Consider the following 21,473-nt stretch of genomic DNA (forward strand, 5'->3'; position numbering starts at 1 on the left):
CTCTGCCAGGGCGGAGCATGGCGGCCGCGTCATCTCTAGGAAGTTTGGAGGGTTGAGTGTCTGCAAGAATTACAAATATATACATATACATATTTAATTTAATCATTTAATAACGTTTTATTCATTATTTGGGTGCATTCTGTTCATTTAAATACTGTCCATTTAAAGAAACAATGTGTAAAATATTATTATATAAAATAATTTGTTTATCAATTATTTCAAAATTTATATAAAAAATGAAGGAACTGACACATCATGATGGAAAAATAACAATTTAATAGAAGTAATAAAAAAAAATTAAAAAAAGCCAAAAAAAAAAAAATCAGTAACAACATTGTAACAACCACCACCATGTTTGACTGCTGGTGTGATGTTCTTTTCATGGCACTGAAATGTCCGTCAGTGTTCTAAAAAAAAGTTCCACTTATGATTACTTCCAGAAGGTTTTGGGTGAATGTGAGACTTTAAAAGTTGTTATGCTCCTCTGGATTAGCAGCTCTGCTTTTTGGCTTTTTAGCCTATCCAGGGTCTGACATCGTCTAATCAGGTTAAAAATCCAGGTAGGACAAAAAGTCAGCTTGAAAAAACGGAAGACCCTAAGTCAGGTATTAAAATGACGAGGATAATAAAACTAAATAAAACTAGTTTAAAAAAAAAAAATGATTTAAATGATTTTAACAACAATCTGGTTAAAACTTGTTTGTGTCCACTGGTTTGGATATCTGAATGAAATGGGTCTAAATACGTCTATTTAAAATTCGATTAGGTTAAAAATGAAACTAAAAACTTGTTTACCACAAAGATCAGGATCATTAAATTAACTACTTAAAACTACTTAATGTAGGTAATTAAAATCTTAAAATCATAGTAATAAAACAGTAATAAAAAGTCATTTTTAAAAGTAATTACAAACTTGTCATAAAAAAGATCAGTATTAGCATCACCACACTATGACACTACCACCACCATGTTTGACTGCTGGTCAATGTTTTTTTAAATTGAATGCTCTGTTTCAAAGATTTCCACTGTGCAAATAAATTGCACAATAGAGGTCGTATAAGATATATATTTATATATTATTTTTTATATTTTTATTTATATATTAAATCAGATAAGTAAAATATTTATTTTTTTAATATTTATATTTATTTATTTATTTATTTATTATTATGCTGCTGGTCAGATACACTGTGGACGGAACAACGTTGATCTCGTTATCTGTCAATTACAACCTTGCTGCTCGCTGATTCGCCAGCAGGGATAAACCCGCCTTCAAGTTTCCCGGCGCGCTTGACTCCTGTACCTTACTGCTATAGGATGGGCGGGACGGGCACGAGTAATCTGTCAATCACTCCAATCCGGCGCTCTGATTGGTTGTAACGCCAGCACTCGCTCAGCCCATTGAAGTTTCCCACCGAGAGAAGCGCAGAAAGTCCGGGTTAATTAAACCGACCCAGGGCGGCTGTCTCAGTTATTTGGCCTGAAATGACGTTTACACGTTAACCCGAGTCACATCCCCAAAAAAATAAATAAGTTAATGTGACTAAAGCTCTCAGAACCAGAGCAGTTCACTAAGGAGCCGCGGAGGTCGGGCTTTGTTGGTAAGCTAACGGCTAAGCTAAGCTAAGCTGCCTGGCAACAACGTTAGCCTGTCTGTGCTAGCGGCTAAACAGAGGGGGTCGTGTGGAAATGCTGCCGTGCAGGAGCGCTTAGTTCGTTGCTTATTTTCACAGACAGGTTCATGCAAGTGCACAGGAGACTGGATACCATGTGTAACTGGGCTTAGCGAGGGTTAAGCATGGACATTAGCCAGCTTTAGCAGCTGGCTAGCTAGCTAACTAACCGTGTTAACGTTTCTCTAGTTCATTAGTGCTGGTTGATCCCAGTAAATTGTGACTGTAGCCTCCTCGCTGTGGATGGTGGCAGGTGTATGTGGTTCTAGTGGTTAGTCTAATGGTTAGTCTGTTCTTCAACGACTAGCTAGATCTTACGGGGTTAAACCGATGTTTTGGTCGATTGATGGTTGTGATTGGGGGCATGGCGTGTCTGTGTAAAGCTCCATCCATAATCCCCCCCCCCCATTACTTGATCTATGTCTATCTACCTATCTATAGCACTAGCTCAGTATTTCCAACCACTGTTTGATCTGTGTACATCTAGCACTACCTATCTACAGCTCCATCCTTCCATCCACCAACTGATCCATCTGCCTGTCTGTCTGTATATCTGTCTGTCTGCCTGTCTGTCTGTGTAAACATCCCTCCTTTCATCCACTATTTGATCTATGTCTTTATTTCTATCTATAGGTCCATACTTCCATCCAGTAACTGATCCATCTGTCTGTCTGTCTGTCTGTCTGTATATCTGTATATCTGTCTGTATATCTGTCTGTCTGTATGTCTGTCTGTGTAAACATCCCTCCATTCATCCACTATTTGATCTATGTCTTTATTTCTATCTATAGGTCCATACTTCCATCCACTAACTGATCCATCTGTCTGTCTATCTGTATATCTGTCTGTCTGTCTGTCTGTGTAAACATCCCTCCTTTCATCCACTATTTGATCTATGTCTTTATTTCTATCTATAGGTCCATACTTCCATCCTAATACTAATTGATCGATCTGTCTGTCTATCTGTATATCTGTCTGTCTGCCTGTCTGTCTGTGTAAACATCCCTCCATTCATCCACTATTTGATCTATGTCTTTATTTCTATCTATAGGTCCATACTTCCATCCACTAACTGATCCATCTGTCTGTCTATCTGTATATCTGTCTGTCTGTCTGTCTGTGTAAACATCCCTCCTTTCATCCACTATTTGATCTATGTCTTTATTTCTATCTATAGGTCCATACTTCCATCCTAATACTAATTGATCGATCTGTCTGTCTATCTGTATATCTGTCTGTCTGCCTGTCTGTCTGTGTAAACATCCCTCCATTCATCCACTATTTGATCTATGTCTTTATTTCTATCTATAGGTCCATACTTCCATCCACTAACTGATCCATCTGTCTGTCTATCTGTATATCTGTCTGCCTGTCTGTCTGTGTAAACATCCCTCCATTCATCCACTATTTGATCTATGTCTTTATTTCTATCTATAGGTCCATACTTCCATCCTAATACTAATTGATCGATCTGTCTGTCTATCGGTATATCTGTCTGCCTGTCTGTCTGTGTAAACATCCCTCCTTTCATCCACTATTTGATCTATGTCTTTATTTCTATCTACAGCTCCATCCTTCCATCCAGTAACTGATCCATCTGTCTGTCTATCTGTATATCTGTCTGTCTGCCTGTCTGTCTGTGTAAACATCCCTCCTTTCATCCACTATCTGATCTATGTCTTTATTTCTATCTATAGGTCCATACTTCCATCCTAATACTAATTGATCGATCTGTCTGTCTATCGGTATATCTGTCTGCCTGTCTGTCTGTGTAAACATCCCTCCTTTCATCCACTATTTGATCTATGTCTTTATTTCTATCTACAGCTCCATCCTTCCATCCAGTAACTGATCCATCTGTCTGTCTATCTGTATATCTGTCTGTCTGCCTGTCTGTCTGTGTAAACATCCCTCCTTTCATCCACTATTTGATCTATGTCTTTATTTCTATCTATAGGTCCATACTTCCATCCTAATACCAACTGATCGATCTGTCTGCCTGTCTGTCTACGTAGACATCCCATTTACCACTATTTGATCTATGTCTATCTACCTATCTATAGCACCAGCTCCATCCTTCCATCCACTAATTGATCAATCTGTCTTTTCTATCTGTATATCTATAGCTGTATCTGTTTTTCTGTGTAAACATCCCTCCATCCATCCACTATTAGATCTGTGTCTGTATTTCTGTTTCTATATCTGTAGGCCCATACTTTCATATACTAATTGATTTGTCTGTCTGTCTGTCTGTCTGTCTGTGTGTGTGTGTGTGTGTGTGTGTGTGTGTCTGTCTGTATATGTAGACATCTATCCACTATTTAATTTGTCTATCCTATACCTATCTATAGCTCTGTCTGTCTGTCTGTCTATCTATCTGTCTATCTATGTAGACATCCATCCATTATTTGATATGTGCCTGTCTACCTATCTATAGCTTCATTCTTCCATCCTAATACTAATTGATCTATGTGTTTGTCTACTGGTACATCCATCCATCCATCCATGTACTGTTTGATCTATGGCTATCTACTTAGCTGTAGCTCCATCCTTCCATCCTAATACCAATTGATCTATCGGTCTGTCTGTATATCTATCTATCTATCTGTCTATCTATCTATCTATCTATCTGTCTATGTAGACATCCATCCACCCACAATTTGATCTATGTCTAACTACCTATCTTTAGCCTCATCTTTGATCTGCCTGTCTCTCTCTCTCTGTCTGTATATCTATATATCTGTCTGTCTGTGTGTGTAAACATCCACCTGTCCCCTGTTTAATCTAGCTCTTTATAAATGGTGCTTCAAATGCAATACTTTATCAGAAAGTCTTGGCTCTTATTTACCATCTTTTGTGAAACTAGGTGTCTGGGTCTATCTAATCTATTATATCACTGTGGTGCCCAATGAACTGCTACATGTCCAATGTTCTGGCCGTTCAGGTCTAGAGCTGTGTGTGTGCCTTTTCAACACATCAAAAAATCTGTCTGTTTGTCTCCTCCCGTCCCCAGTCGTATCTCAGCGGTATGGAGGTGGACTCCGGTTTGGGCTCTGGAGGCATGGAGATGGAGCTGGGTCCAGAGCTGGAGGAGGAGTTGGGGGTCTCTCTGGATGAACTGCGCGAGTGGATCGAGAAGCAGGTGGACAGCAGTGAGGCTGTGCAGCAGAGGAAAGCTCAGCTAGCTGAACTGCAGGAGTGGGTCGAACAGAGAGAAAAAGACATGGCTACTGTGGACACACTCTGCTCCACTGCTTCAGAGTAAGTCCTAGTGTATGGGTGGGAGATGGTAGATCTGTTTTAACATCTTAAGCAGGGTTTTGCCACAGTTTATCTCCATTGCATGGCGTCAAACAGCTCTCACGCCACATACTTTAGGACAGTGAGAGCACGCGCCTGGACCTCAGCTGTGGGTACTGGTCCTGGGAATCAAACAAAGTCAGCTTCTGGTCCCAGGCCTGCTTCTCTAATCTGTCTCATGATTTGGCACAAAAGCATCCATTGACCAATAGCAGCCAAAACTGCAGCCGAACACTTCCTGTAACTGGAGATCTTTTTATTATTATTTATTATTATTATTGCTGTGGGGTAAATTCTGAACTGTTTAAGGACCTGCCACAGCATCTCAGTGGGGCTTAGCACTTTGGTGTGGACTTTTGGTGTCTTTTGTTTTTCGATCATTGTCCTGTTGCATAGCCCAACTGCTCTTGACCTTCAGTCCATGAACCGGTAACATACAATTATGGCAAGCTGCACAGGCCCTGGAGCAATAAACCGATTGTTGGTCTGTTGGTTTGGTACCGTAACAAAACGTGTTCCATGTTTCAAACAGTTCCATCTCTGATTCCAGAAGTTGTTTGATTTCTTTAATTTTGGTATGATTGCTCTAGTCATGAAGGAATTTTTGCAGTCCGCTTCACTGTTTCACTGTGACTTCTCTTTAATTTGAGTTAATGGGGGTTTCCTGGAGTTCCAGAGCCTTAAGGTCACATCGGTTTAATACCGGCAGTTGTTTTAGAGTGCAGATTTTCATTATTAGAAAAATGTAGAATGATGATTTCATCCCATTCAGATAGGATTACATTTTCATGGGGTCCTGAGGTGGTTATCTTTATCTTATCCACAGGGGGTCCTCTGTGATTTGTTATTGCTGTCTGTAGTTTTCTTTGTTGTTCTCTGAGAATTACCTTCTGGTTTTACTAAACTTGGCAGTCGTCTTGTTTTTTGGCTGCTGCTGCACACCGTATTTAGTCTCCAAATGTACGCATCAGAGTGACCAGGAAAATGTGAGCGGAGTTTCTGTGGTTATGCTGCTCACACAAATTGAACATGTCGATTCAGCCAAACGTTTCCAGACAAAACACAAACGGCCGTGGCACACCAAACAAACATTCAGGCTTCTCCATGTTCGCCCTGTCGGTGTGCTCTGGCCTTTAGAAATGGCTTTCTAGGAATGGAATTTATTGGAAATAATTGAATCTAGTCTTCGTTTGATTGCAGACAGCACTGCTAATGTACAAAGGTGTGTGTGTGTATATATAAAAAAATATTTTTAAAAATAAAGTCAGGAAGGGCAAATACTTTGAACTGCACTGTACCTTTTGTTGGTTGTTCTTTGAAGGACAAGATCAGAACCTAAATTGACCTTGATTGAACTCTCTTCACCTGTGTGGTTTACGTATGATAAGGACTTTGCCATCATTTGCCTAGAAGCACAATACCAAGTCCACGCTGTGTTATCCTGCACTAAAAGCTGGAGTACTCTCTCGCTATCACCAGGTTGTAATGTCTACGTTCCACTCTGAGGAAAGTCTGTGTTTTGTGCGTTTCGCAGTTCAGTGACCCAGTGCGAGTCCCTGGTAAAAGAGCTGTACAGTAAAATGGGTCTGGCGTATCGGGAGAGCAGTTCTGACGACGACGGCGGAGGCGAGGGCAGCGCCTCAGAGGTCATTGAAATCGATGATGACGACGACGACGACGTCATTGCTGTGGGCTGTGGTGAGTGGACGCCGGTTCCTTGACTTAGACAGACATAGCATTGATGTGATTTGCCCATGGGTGCCTGGTTTCTCCATATTGTAGTTTTCCTTTTTTTATTTTTATTTTTTCCCCTCACTGATTTTCCTCCATCCTCCTGAATGTTGTAGCTGCGTCAGTCATGCGTAAAGGGCACTCAGTAGCTGAAAAAAGTTTGCAGCATGGTAAGTTTAAAAATGGATCATCCGTAATCCCCTTCGAACAATTTAAATAACATCGGGTCGGTCCTAAAGGGGTGCACACTGGGTAGCTAAAGATGGCTGAATGTTTACTGTTATTGTTTCTGATGTGGCTGATGGGGCTAGTTCTTCACCGTTTCGGCAGCGGTCGTTATCTCTTAGTGCTGGGCGATATTGAAAGAATTCAGTATCACAATTTTTCTAGATGATGTTTAAGATTTACAAAATTTCTACTGGCCACTCAGGCCATCAAATCAGCGGATCCTGCAGCTGAGATTACAGCCATGTTAAGACTACCAGACCACATTTTTGGCATATCTGGATTGTGTCCAGGTTTTTTTTGATAGTCCGGACAGCCAGCAAACACACGAAATCCAGATCCAAACCACATTTGGAGGTGTTTGGAAACTCAATTGTAATCGGATATGTACAGATGCATCTCAGGCTAGACGCTCTGGCTGCTGGGGCATGTTAAACGGCGAGCACATCAAATCCAGAGTGCCGCAAATGCAGGAATCCAAGATGAGCATCACAGATTAGTTACTGACGTGTACGGTCAGTACCACAGTAACCCATGCAGATAGGTTTTTGTCCGGACACTCATATCCGATCTGATAACTTGTAAATAACAGTACGAAAGGTTATCTGATTTGAGGAAAAAATCTGATTTGCCTGCAGTCTGAACATGGCCTGTTTGTGGCCACAATAAAGGAAACAGAAATATTTTTCAAAACTTAAAAATAAAAAAAATAAAAAAAAATATATATATACATACACACACACATATATAATGTGTGTTTATATACATAAAATTAATCATCAATTTTGTCATATATACCTAATTATCATATGACCCAATTGTCAACCCATTAGCAACAGAAACGCCACTGTTGTAGAAGCTGAAAAGCATCTTCATGGGTGTAACGATTTACAGTAAAAGTAGGTGCTCAGTTAAAAACAAAACAAAAAAAATTATATAATATAAATAAATAATTAAATAAATATATATATTTTCCCCATATAGCAAAAATGTTTGCCCTATGTTAATTGAGGGTTCCACATTATAAAAGCACAATATTTTAAAAGCAAAAGCTCTGTTTTTTTTTAGTTCCCATCCTAACACGCTAGCATCAGGCTAACATCCTAGTCCTCATTCGGTGATTCACTTCAATTCTATGCAGTACATTTTGTTTCTTCAGTATCATGGTATGCACAGTATAGACGAAATATTGCCCAGCACTAATACCACAAATAATATGATCATATAAAATAACTGATTGTGCACTTTATTGATCGCTGATACTGTGAATCTGAATGTTTTCCCTCATGTCCGCCGACTCAGCATAACAGTTGTTGTAAAATGCCGTAATGAGGACTTTACTGACATGTTTATTAGCATTGAGAAGGGCTAAATGCAGCAATCTTCCCTCCACAGTGGTCCCACCAAAGAAAGTTGTGACCCCAGTCAAAGAATCAACGGTAAGTGTCTATCAGTCTGCTTTTCAGATGGGTGGACAAAAATAACCTAGGGGTGTCGATTTGATGCCTTAACTTGAGCGTTTTCTGACTGAAGGTTCTCCTTGTGTGTTCCTGCGTACATGTAGTTTAAGGAAGCCTCAGCAGCGATTCAGAGAACTTCTCAGCAAGTGCAGAACCTGATGCAGACGGTCACCAAGAACACCCCATCCGGCTCCAACGCCATCGTTCCGCCTAAAGTGGTGGCGCCTCCCTCTCAGACCCGGGGCCCCATGATGAATATCCCAGCGGTGTTCGTGTCCTCCGCCCCAGGAAACTCTGCCACCCAGCCGAACCCAGCCCTCAAACAGGACGCCATGAAGATCAACATGAGCATTCTCGGGAAGAAACGCACCAAGACGTGGCACCGCGGGACCCTCGTCGCCATCAACTCCGTTGGTAAGACGTGAACAGGCAGGCTGACGCCAATGTTATTATGGATTATCATAACCTAAACGTTCCTGATCTCTCTCTGCTCTTCTCGGACACAGGGAACAGCTTTAAGTACAAGGTGAAGTTTGAGAACAAGGGGAAGAGTCTGCTGTCTGGGAATCACGTGGCCTTCGACTATCACCCCACCCTGGAGAGGCTGTACGTGGGCGCCCGTGTTGTCGCCAAGTACAAAGATGGAAACCAGGTGTGGCTCTACGCTGGCATTGTGGCGGAGATGCCAAACAGCAAGAACCGCATGAGGTGAGGGCAGGGTCAGGGTTTATAAATGACCAGAAGGTTTGTGTGTATGCCTGGAAAGAACTGAACTGTTATCAGGAGTGTCACTCGTGATGGAGGTACATGTTAAATGTCTGATTTTTTTACATGTCTGAAAAACGCACCAGGCTAAAAACGCATGAGGCTAGCGAATCTGCAGACATATGTGAACTCCGTAGGGCCATCTAGTAGTTGAATAAGGAACTGCAGTGTTCTGTGACTGAGAAACTCATGCAGAGGTGCTGTAATCCTTAACTAGTAATTATGAACTGATCGGCTAATTGGAGAACTATCAACCAATCGCATATTTACAGATACATAGCCGATCTGTAGTGCTCTACCTATCAAAAGTGCTCCAAAAAAGTACTTCTGCTTTGATCCAGCCTTTCATAACTGTGCTTAAACCTGCTAGCTTCTGTTCCTATTCATGAACTGTGAAGTCAACCAAAGGAAGCGATTGCAGGTGGCGGTGCAGAGAGATTAATGAAACTGATGCCCTTTATCCGTTGCGTGCTCTTACAGGTTCCTCATCTTTTTTGACGATGGCTATGCTTCCTACGTGGGCCTTCCTGAACTCTACCCTGTTTGCAGACCCTGTAAGAATTGCTCTTTAAGTGAACTGAGTTTAAGAGAATTGACTAGCTATTAAAAGCCACATTGAGGAGTCCAGTGATTAAAAAAATGTGCATTGCTACAACAAGACGGTTTCTGATGGTGATCAGACTAGACACGGTCAACCTCCTTGTTTCCCAGACCCAGATACTATAGTCTAACCCTAACCTGAATAGAATTTCCTAGTGATGATTCTGATGTCTTAATCAGCGTCCTAATGTCCATATGTCCTGTTTGCAGCTTCTTGTTTGTAAGTGCCAGTTTAAATATTGCGTGTCTTTGTGCTCATGCAGTGCAGAAGTCGTGGGAGGACATAGAGGACGAGTCGTGCCGGGATTTCATTCAGGAGTACATCACCGCGTACCCCAACAGACCTATGGTCCTGCTGAAGCCGGGCCAGATCATCAAGACCGAGTGGGAGGGGACCTGGTGGAGGAGCCGTGTGGAGGAGGTGGACGGCAGCCTGGTCAAAATGCTCTTCTTGGTGAGTCTCGGTGGCGTAGCGTAATTCTCTGTCTAATTTAGTGGCCTGTAGTTCCTCCTACCCCAATTACAATTGAGTGTATTTTATGGAAAACAACTCCAGAAGCATTTGAATCAAAATCCAAAGCTGAAGGGGGGAGAAGCTTTGCTTTCATTGGCTTGTTTACAGCACCAAGACAGCCCACAATTGCATAGCCTAGCCTAGCTGACCCTAGTATAAAATAGTCTAGCATAGCTTAAATGTCTCTCTGTGTTCGGTCAGCTCGGGGTGCAGTTAGCTAGGTGAAGCGATTGTAGCTGTTTGCCATGCTGTGCACCATGGTGCAGTCCTCCAGCATGGATGGCCGCTGGATCGCTTGCTCCGGCCAGCCTTTCTCCCTTATTTAGCCTTCGGTTAGCCATCTCCCTTTTCCACACGTTCTAGCCTTGCATTTAGCCTTGACGTTTCTGTGGTGGGGGTGGGGTGTATGTATATTTTTGGGACGTAAATGTAATGAGCCAATGATGTAGTGATGTAACACTTTTGCCATTTTGGAATTCTACCTTCTCGATATACCTTGAGATTTTGCACAGAGCTACTGCGAAGATGTTGCCTTGTTTTGTAAGTGTTGTTGTTGTGAATGCTGTGTGCAGGACGATAAGCGCAGCGAGTGGATCTATCGCGGCTCCACCCGTCTGGAGCCCATGTTCAACCTGAAAATAAGCGCGGCCAACAGCCAGGACAAGAAGCTTGGTGGCGCACAGCGGCCGAGACCCAACATGGGTAAATAACACAACACAAGTTAGCTTCTTTTGTCTGGTTTTTTTTTTTTTTTTTGTCTGTCTTTTGCATTACTCTTCTCTTCCTGTGCTCTTGTTTGGAGTAGGAGCAATGAGGGCTAAAGGGCCTGTTGTCCAGTACACTACTAATGAGAACAATCCATTAGCCAATCGACCTGCAGGCCCTCAGCCTATGGGACCTCGACCGCAGTTCCCCTGCCCCCCGCAGGCCATCCGCCCTGAGTGAGTATTCGGCTGCTGTGAAATAACTGTCATTACTCTTGGGTCACAGTAACTGTAATAATACACTCAAGGTTATGCAGTCATTCTACGGCCAAAGCACAACAGTGTGTATGTAATATATAGGGTGGTCTCTATATTTTTTCCAGAGCTGTATATCTCACTGTAGCACTCCTTGTTGCATATTATTGTGTAAACACTAATCAGGAATTTGAATGCTTTATGGTGAAGTTTACAGTTTTGAATGCTGAGTATTAGGGGTTGAAATGATAATAAATGGTTTCATTTTCAGTAATCTTACGATCTTTTGCACAGAAATTAAGCAAAATATTAATTACAGTCCTGTTGCATGATTCTGTAATGGGACTAGAGCTGGGTGAAATGACTGTAGCTCATTACTGGTGAAATCAAATTTAGTTCCCTTGCTTTTAAATGATGAAAAAAGGCTCAATTTGTGGAAAGGATCCTAATAATACTTGGTTTTGTCTTATATTTGTCAAGTTGCTTTAGGACTCAGTGATTCACTGTTGTTGAGGGTCCATCTTTAAGTTGCATCGCAATCGCAAGTGGCAGTCATGGGGGAGCAAGCACTTAGCCCTATAGTAGAGCACAAATGTTGGGCAGTGTGTTTGTTTTTACAGTAGCCTTAATTAAAAAATTTTTTTTAAAGCATTGTAGCCTTGCCCTCCTCTCCTAACCTGTACTTGCTTGATTCTCTCCGGTCTGTTTCTGTCTCCTTTTCTGTAGGAGTAACATGGCTAAGAAGAGCACGTCCACATTCATAGCCCCGCCTCGGCACGGCATGGCCACCGACGTTCAGTTCAAAACCCTCAACCCCATGCCTCCACAACCCAGCGCGCCCAGGTTGGCAAACTTACTATACTTGGAGTATATCTGGATAGGGTTGTTCACATGCAGAAAAAGCTGGTCACTCAGGTGGGAATGCATCCGTCTGTGCATCCGAGCCGCATAGGACAACCAAACCAAATCCCATTACAAGTTCTGTTTTTCACCTTACTACAGTACTCTGGGTCAATTTCACAGGAGTTTTGGCCTTTTCTTTGAAATATGGCACTCTTCAATGTTTTCCCTCATTTGCATGTGGCTAATTTGCATGTTGCATCCTGTTTCATTTTGACTGGGGGTACGTTTGACTACAAACTATAAATACATGGTTCCAATCAGGCAGAATCGGGTTACAGTCCAGATACAAGCTATATAATAAAACCCAGTGAGGTCTCTGTTTCGATTCTGCATGGATTCTTCTTAGGAGGGGGATAAGATTGCAGTTGAAGTGGACAGGTTTCTGGTCCTTCATCGTTTATGATATTTAATATGACAATTTTTTTATGTATCATCTCAAAACCGATACAGTAATCAATCTCTCTCTGCCTGTGATTCAGGTTCTTCCTCCTGCAGCCCAGCCCGGTGCAGACCCTCATTCCCATGGCCCCGTCCCAGCAGCCCCTACAGCCGGCGGTGTCTATGTACGGCGGTGAGCGGATCCCTCAGGAGCCGTCCTATCAGGCCCCCAATGACCGCCTCTTCTACCTCACACACCTCTGCACCCCTGACTGTCTGAAACGCATCCGGCCCACCAGGCCCAACCTGCACCGCGGCCGCAACCCGCTGCTCACGCCCCTACTCTACGAGTTTCGCCGTATGACCGCCCGCAGACGCCTCAACCGCAAGGTATGGTAGTACAGCTCCTCACGAAACGCTCTCTGATGTTGTGTTTTTTTTCCTCTCTGTGCTCCCTTATCCCTTGTCTGCCTCTCCTAATAATTCCTCTGCCTCCTCCTTCCCTCGCCCCAGATGTCGTTCCACGTCATCTACAAGTCTCCGTGTGGTCTGAGCCTGAGGAACATGGGCGAGATTCAGCGCTACCTCTTCCAGACGCACTGTGACTTCATCTTCCTGGAGATGTTCTGCCTGGACCCCTACGTGCTGGTGGACCGCCGCTTCCAGCCGCAGAGGCCCTTCTACTTCATCCGGGACATCACAATGGGCCGGGAGGACATCCCCCTGTCCTGTGTGAACGAGATCGATAACACGCCCCCTCCCAGCGTCGCCTACAGCAAAGAGCGGATCCCTGCTGATGGGGTCTTCATCAATACCAGCGCCGACTTCCTCGTGGGCTGCGACTGCACAGACGGCTGTCAGGACAAGTTAGTGTCTCAGTCCTCACAACGACACACACACACACAGCTCTAAAACACTTATGATCATGGCAGTCCAGCAGGGGGCGCTAACACGTCCTAAAGTCTTTGTTTTCTGTGTGCAGGTCAAAGTGTTCCTGCCACCAGCTGACCCTGCAGGCCACAGGGTGTACTCCTGGGGGTCAGATAAACCCCAACGCTGGGTATAATAGCAAGAGGCTGGACGAGTGCTTGCCCACAGGGTTGGTATTACCCCCTCCCACTGTAATACATGCTGTAATGCATCCGCTAACCCTCATTTTCTCCTTCGTTTCTGTCTCCACCTTCCTCTCTCAGGATATATGAGTGTAATAAGCGGTGCCGCTGCAATCCTCAGATGTGCACCAACCGTTTGGTGCAGCACGGTCTGCAGGTGCGCCTACAGCTCTTTAAAACCCAGAACAAAGGCTGGGGCATCCGCTGCCTCGACGACGTGGCCAAAGGCTCCTTCGTCTGCATCTATGCAGGTACGAAACGAACTGCTCTGGATCTTTCCTTCGTTAAAACGCTGCTACTGTACTATGGCACTTTGGTGGAGCAGCATAAAATCCTGTAGTTTTAGTCTACCTCCTCAGTCCATGTGCTTCTCTTCCTTCAGATGTTGCTTCTGCATCTCTCAGCTTGTCCAGAAATGTATGCGTACAAATCATGATTTGTATGTACAGCAGTGGAGTAGAAGTAAATTACACTCTGCAAACTCTAGGGGGAGCCCAAGAGCAAAAAGAATGCAATTCTCGCATCATGCTGCTTTAAAGGTCTACATGCAGAGACTAAGCTCAACGCCTCACGGTTTTCTGTCTTGGCTTTGTATAGCTTGTCTTTTCTAAACTCCGCAAATATCTTGCGCTCTCTCGATCAGGCAAAATCCTTACAGATGACTTTGCGGATAAGGAGGGCTTGGAGATGGGAGACGAGTACTTCGCCAACCTGGACCACATCGAGAGTGTGGAGAATTTTAAGGAGGGCTATGAGAGCGAGGCACACTGCTCGGACAGCGAGGGCAGCGGTGTGGACATGAGCCGGGTCAAGATGCGACCTCCGAACCAGCAGGGCAAACACGCCTCAAAGTCTGAGGACCGCAACAGCAGCACCACCGGCAAAGGTGAGCCATGGGTTATGCAAGAAATCTGATCTGTATGGATTCTCAAAAGAGATATGATATTCAAATTGGCATCCGCAGGTGTCTGTAGAGGGTGATGGTGCTATGATTTTGGTTTCGATAGTGAGAGTGGGTGTATTAGCATTAGCCTCCATGCGGTTCTGAATACGCTCTTCAGTGCTGGTTTAGAAACCAAGAAAGGCGAGCGGTTCTCTGGTTCTCCCGCTGGTAAAACAGGAAGTTTTAGTGATAGGCTTCTGAGCATTTATCTCCCCAACCAAAATCTGCAGTGTGGAGCTATTTACCACCCTGTTATGTAATCATGCTGAATTTTTTTTAATTAGTTTATTTATCTGTTTATTTAAGTTTGGTTATTCTCAAGTTTTACCAGATAGTGATGCATTCCTCTTGGTGTCCTTGGTGTGGTGTGCAGTTAGCTAGCTGAAGAGATTGTAGCCAGGTTATCTTTTAGCTTAGCACCTGCTCAGTTCCTCCGGATTTGGGTTTGTCACGCAATGCTACGTTTTTTATTTATGTTTATTTATTAATCTTTTTATCATCAAATTTATTACTCACTTCACATATATTAGAAAGCCAGATGTTGTAAATGCGATGATGTTCTGTCCCCTCTGCGTCAGGCCGAGACTCCTCTGATGAGGGCGACAGCGACGATGACAAGGAATCAAACCCAGACGAGAGCGACAGCTCGGACGACACGTTCGTGAAAGACACGTACTACACGTCCAGCTCGGTTTGGAGGAGCTACACCACTCGCCGACAGAGTAAAGGCCTGAAGGAGGGTAAGGAGCTTGCTTAGTTCTGCTTAGCTTTGTTTCACTGCACTACATAAACTACATTGTCTCACGCTCCCTGTCTCTCTACCGCTCCCTGTAGGGAGTCAGGACAGTAAGGACGGACTGAGTGTGTCCGGCGGAGTCACAGAGGAGCAGAAGCCTCCACCCATGCCTGAGGAGAGTGGGAAAAGTAAAGTGGCCTCTTGGCTGACCAGCCAGTCTGAATCCACTGGAGCTCAAGACGTCAAAGTAGAGGGGCAGCCGAAGCCAGAGAAGAAGGTAGGAAGGGGAGGGTTCCAACCTTTTCTTAAGACATTCCCTCCCGAACACACACTTTACCTCTAGTTCTACCTCTCTGCTGTGTCTCCCACAGGAAGTGATGACCCTTTCGGACAGTGATGATGTGCAGACTATCAGCTCCGGGTCAGATGACAACAAGGAGCGAGAAAAGAAGACTCAAGGTAGGAGCCTCGGCTTTTAGACAGTTCTGTTAAAGACAATTTCAATATGCAGACACAGAGAAAAATACTCTCACGCGTTTTCTTTCAGCGGTGGTGAAGAGGCAGGTTGCAGTGAAGTCGACGCGAGGCATTGCCATGAAATCCTCTCATGGCATCAAGGTGAAAACAGGAGGTGGTGCTGGAGGAGGTGGCGGATCAGGCAATCAAGGCCAAGGAGGTGGAGAAGGCGGCCCCAAAAACACACGACAATTTTACGATGGGGAGGAGTCTTGTTACATCATCGACGCTAAATTGGAGGGAAACCTGGGACGTTACCTCAACGTGAGCAGTGGTCCTTTAGCTTTCGGGATGGAGGGAGGGGGGAGTGTAATTATTGGGTTTTTACTTGCAGAATTACATGGATTCATACTGGGTTATTTTTTGCGGCCTGACTGTAAACACACTACACACATTGTAGAATTCATACTGGGTTAAAAAAAATATGTTGTACAATAATTAGTCAAATTGTAAAATCTACACACACTAGATTCATACTGGATTAAAATCAGTGCACAGTTATTACTGTCAGACTGAAAACTACATGCTGCAGATTCATACTGGATTCGTACAGCCAGAGTCTGCCCAAATTAAAACTAATTGTGGGAAGTGGATAGTAGACTTTTCTGCAGTGGATGGAGGTTTGGATATTCAAGTATTAAATATATTTATCTGTCCTTTATATGTTTCTGTCTCTGCTACAGCATAGCTGCAGTCCTAACCTGTTTGTCCAGAATGTGTTTGTGGACACCCACGACCTGCGATTCCCTTGGGTTGCATTCTTCGCCAGCAAGTATGTCCATTCTCTTTTGGCCTCTTTTGTTTTGGGATGTTATTAGCATTGATGCAGTAATCAGAAGAAGATGATTCTACTACCTTAATTTTAGAATGTTTCTTATACACTGCAGATTCATACTGGTTCAAAATTATTCCCCAGTTATTAGATTGTCTAAGCCATACACTCAGATTCATACTGGAAACAAAATCACTTCTCACTTATTAGTCAGAGTGTCTAAACTATACACTCTGCAGATTCATACTGGGCACAAATTACTCCCCATTTATTACTGTCAGACAAAAATTACACACAGCAGATTCATACTGGATACAAATCACTCCCCAGTTATTAGTCAGACTGTGTAGACTATACACACAGCAGATTCATACTGGGTACAGATTACTCCCCAGTTATTGGTCAGACTGTCTAAACTGTATACTCTGTAGATTCATACTGGATACAAATCACTCCCCAGTTATTAGTCAGAGTGTCTAAACTATACACTCTGCAGATTCATACTGGGCACAAATTACTCCCCATTTATTACTGTCAGACAAAAATTACACACAGCAGATTCATACTGGATACAAATCACTCCCCAGTTATTAGTCAGACTGTGTAGACTATACACACAGCAGATTCATACTGGGTACAGATTACTCCCCAGTTATTGGTCAGACTGTCTAAACTATATACTCTGTAGATTCATACTGGATACAAATCACTCCCCAGTTATTAGTCAGACTGTCTAAACTATATACTCTGCAGATTCATACTGGAAACAAATCAGTCCCCAGTTATTAGTCAGACTGTCTAAACTATATACTCTGCAGATTCATACTGGAAACAAATCAGTCCCCAGTTATTAGTCAGACTGTCTAAACTATATACTCTGCAGATTCATACTGGATACAAATCACTCCCCAGTTATTAGTCAGACTGTCTAAACTATATACTCTGCAGATTCATACTGGATACAAATCAGTCCCCAGTTATTAGTCAGACTGTCTAAACTATATACTCTGCAGATTCATACTGGATACAAATCACTCCCCAGTTATTAGTCAGACTGTGTAGACTATACACACAGCAGATTCATACTGGGTACAGATTACTCCCCAGTTATTAGTCAGACTGTCTAAACTATATACTCTGCAGATTCATACTGGATACAAATCACTCCCCAGTTATTAGACTGTCTAAACCATACCGTCTGCAGATTCATACTGGGTACAGATTACTCCCCAGTTATTAGACTGTTTAAACTAAATACACTGCAGATTCTTACTGGGTACAGATTACTCCCCAGTTATTAGACTGTTTAAACTAAATGCACTGCGGATTACTACTGGATTAAAATTAATCCCACAGCTGTTTTTTAACTGTAAGGGCTACACACTCTGCAGATTCATACTGGAAACAAATCACTCCCCAGTTATTGCACTGTCTAAACTATACACTCTGCGGATTCATACTGGATTGGACTGTTCAAACTACACATGCTGAGGATTCATACTGAATAAAATGTTTTTAGATTGGTTTAATTCAAGAGTTCCTCCTAGAACCTGTACATTTTGAGCATCCTAAAACAATCCTGAAAAAGATTGTTCCCAGATTCTTTACTTTGTGAATAACGAACAGGTCGGGTCCGTTGGTAACATGCTAGTGAGTTCGCACAGTACTTTAGTCTCAAGCGTTTTGGGGACTGCTTATTCAATAGCAAATAGTCTAGAAATTCTAGAAACTAGTTAACTATGTACTTCTACAGGATCGTGTGGACAGCGCACGGTTGTGTTATGTACTGCATGTGCACGCTAATGCTCTTCCTCCCTGTGTGTTAATGCGTCTCCAGGCGAATCCGCGCAGGAACGGAGCTGACCTGGGACTATAACTATGAGGTGGGCAGCGTGGAGGGCAAGGAGCTGCTGTGCTGCTGCGGGTCTACCGAGTGCCGTGGACGACTACTGTAACACACAAGCCCACCGTTTTCACTATTCGTTGGGAAGCCTTTGCAGCAGACGCTGTAGAGCATGTACGGTTTTATTGCGCTGTGTTGTCTGAAAGCCTGCAGAGATCTGAGTGGAATTAAAATAGGAAATAGGAAATCGGATGCAATCAAACACACGCTTGATCTGGTGCTCACTGAGGCTGTAAGATTCATCTGCATTTCATCTCTCCGTTATCCAGCTCTGCCTTACACTCGAGTAAAAGGCCATATTTTACTTACAGTTCCTGAATTTGTGTCTCTGTATTTCTTTTTTCTTATAAATCAGTTTTGGATCACGTGGGTTTTTTTGTTTTGTTTTTTTTCTTCGTCTTTTTCTCTTTTTATAATCAGCCATGTTTTATTTTGTCTGTGTGTCTTTTGTCAGTATGTTTGTAAGGACCGACCAAGTTGTACTCTGGAACGGAATAAATTTTGTCCCTGATGGAAATAGCACACTCTAAATGTTGCTGTCAAACATGTCAAACAGTACCTTGGTAAGTAAGGGGAATTCCACTGATTTGAGAATGTTTCACAGTGGTGGTAAAAGCAATCGGACGGCTGAAGAGTTTAAGGCCGTTAAACTTACTCTCTGAAAAGTTGGTTATTTTATTGATTGGTCCCAGAGGCGTTTGTTTATAGGGTATTTTTTTTTTTTTAAATAAAATTTAGGGCTAAATTTGTACTTATTTTTTTTCAGCATTGGAGAGTGAAGGGGCAATTGTAGAGTATGTATGTGCTCACTTTTGATTGGTAAATCTTACACAGAAAGAACAGTTAGTGTAGAGACATTTTCCATTTACATCTCTGTGCAGAAGGCTCATGGGAAATGCAGTCTGTACAGTTGGCTTCTTTTCTGAGGGAGCTACACTTGGGCTAGACTAAGCAGGTTTACAGTTGTTCTGCATTGTTTGTCTATATATATATATAGTCGAAGTGCGTTTTTTTTGGTTCATAGCTAGCATAAATGCTATTACTCAGCAAAGTTTACCTCAGAAATTGTATTCATTTGCTATGTGAATCGATTTTTTAGCGCCGTTTGGGTCCACGTCCTGAACTGTAGCGTAGGATTTAGCTAGTCGCTGAATATCTCCTACCAATTACCAAATAATCTGTGTAGTCATCAAATAATTAGTAGTTGCTGAATAGATTCTTATAACTACCAAATTATTTGTAGTTACCAGATAATTAGCAGTTACTGCATCATTCCTAGAAACGAACAAATAATTTACTGATACTAATAATTTAGTTACTAATTTGTAGTTACCAAATCTCCCATAATAACCTAAAAAGTGTAGTTATCAAGTAATTAGTAGTTAGCGTTTAATATGTATATTTTTTATGCAAATAATTCAACTAATTTGTAGTAACTACCAAATAATTGCTGGCTAGCAATAGACCCAAACGGACGTTTACAGCTAGCGCTAACTGCTGCCTCTGAGGTGTATATATATATATATATATATATATATATATATATATATATATATATATATATATATATATATATATATATATATATATAAAAAACAATGCAGAACAACACTCTGTATGGAAATGTGCAGCTGTCTAACAGAGTAAGTAGCAGGTAAAATATTCGGAGATGCTAAAAGCACAATATCAGAAAATAAGAAGGATCGGCATGATATAATGGTCACTGTATCAGGATAAAGGTCAGATAATGCATCTGCCCGCGAGCTAGCTTGCATAGTATGTCGAACTAATTTCCCTCTTCACCAGTTTGTGCTAATAGCTGGTTTGATGGTCGAGGTGGTTGGGGAAAAAACGTGTCATCCAGGCGAAAATCTAACCTATGCTGGGTTGAGCTGGCCGACCACCTTAGCTCTTGACCAGCGTGGTGTATGTTTTTGCATTTGATGGACTAGCTGGTCCATCAGCATCAGCACCACTTGACCGGCTTGTTCTGGCTGGTCATGCTGGTGATGCTAACTAGCTAGGTTTGCTAAATGTCCCTTTTTTTTTTTCTTGTCCTCTGAACTGTCTTTCCATTTTGATTTTGGTTGCAAATTTGACAACATGGACCATTCCCTTCATTTCCATGAAACTGAGGGGGATCCATGTTTTCTACAGTCATTGCTCTCAGATGTTACCTAGCTAGCTAAATTTCAAATCTCACTATCCACACTAATGCTAGCTAGCTAGCTCTTCATGCTAATGACGGAAAAGGTCAACTAGTGTATACGCTGTGCTAGCCTGACTTAATCTGAGCAATAAAAAAGAAACTTGAGGCTTTTCCATTGATCGCTGAAGAAACAGCTAACCAGTTAGCTAGCTAGCTATCATTAGCTAGTCACAACCAGCCATTGTCCCACTTTATAATGTCAAGAGAAATGAGTCAGCGCTTTAAGATAATCAATATTCAGTTAGAACTTATATATAAAACCAATAATCCCTCAGAATTTGATCATTTTTACGTTATAAACTGTTAATTTACCTCAGAGGCAGCAGTTAGCGCTAGCTGTAAACGTCCGTTTGGGTCTATTGCTAGCCAGCAATTATTTGGTAGTTACTACAAATTAGTTGAATTATTTGCATAAAAAATACACATATTAAACGCTAACTACTAATTACTTGATAACTACACTTTTTAGGTTATTATGGGAGATTCGGTAACTACAAATTAGTAACTAAATTATTAGTATCAGTAAATTATTTGTTCGTTTCTAGGAATGATGCAGTAACTGCTAATTATCTGGTAACTACAAATAATTTGGTAGTTATAAGAATCTATTCAGCAACTACTAATTATTTGATGACTACACAGATTATTTGGTAATTGGTAGGAGATATTCAGCGACTAGCTAAATCCTACGCTACAGTTCAGGACGTGGACCCAAACGGCGCTAAAAAATCGATTCACATAGCAAATGAATACAATTTCTGAGGTAAACTTTGC

General features: G+C 42.3%; 1 protein-coding gene across 4 annotated transcripts; it reads left to right on the top strand.

The window, feature by feature from the left end:
• The first annotated feature begins 1,421 nt into the window (after positions 1–1,421).
• Positions 1,422–19,213, top strand: setdb1b (SET domain bifurcated histone lysine methyltransferase 1b). 4 transcript variants are annotated; one of them, XM_072680488.1, is made up of 23 exons: positions 1,422–1,601; positions 4,687–4,934; positions 6,508–6,671; positions 6,821–6,874; positions 8,325–8,368; positions 8,494–8,803; positions 8,896–9,097; positions 9,635–9,708; positions 10,018–10,208; positions 10,841–10,970; positions 11,071–11,209; positions 11,954–12,070; positions 12,610–12,898; positions 13,022–13,374; positions 13,491–13,607; positions 13,702–13,871; positions 14,264–14,506; positions 15,142–15,303; positions 15,398–15,576; positions 15,671–15,758; positions 15,847–16,079; positions 16,499–16,587; positions 18,425–19,213. In XM_072680488.1, exons 2-23 carry the CDS (start codon positions 4,702–4,704, stop codon positions 18,540–18,542), a joined length of 3,699 nt encoding a protein of 1,232 aa, XP_072536589.1. In that variant the 5' UTR covers positions 1,422–1,601; positions 4,687–4,701; the 3' UTR covers positions 18,543–19,213. The 4 variants fall into 4 exon arrangements, with proteins under 4 accessions (XP_072536589.1, XP_072536590.1, XP_072536591.1 ...); XM_072680489.1 differs by having other exon boundaries at positions 11,074–11,209; XM_072680490.1 differs by lacking the exon at positions 6,821–6,874.
• Positions 19,214–21,473: the final 2,260 nt, after the last annotated feature.

The sequence above is a fragment of the Salminus brasiliensis genome, chromosome 5, assembly GCF_030463535.1.
Source record: "Salminus brasiliensis chromosome 5, fSalBra1.hap2, whole genome shotgun sequence".
NCBI lineage: Eukaryota > Metazoa > Chordata > Actinopteri > Characiformes > Bryconidae > Salminus > Salminus brasiliensis.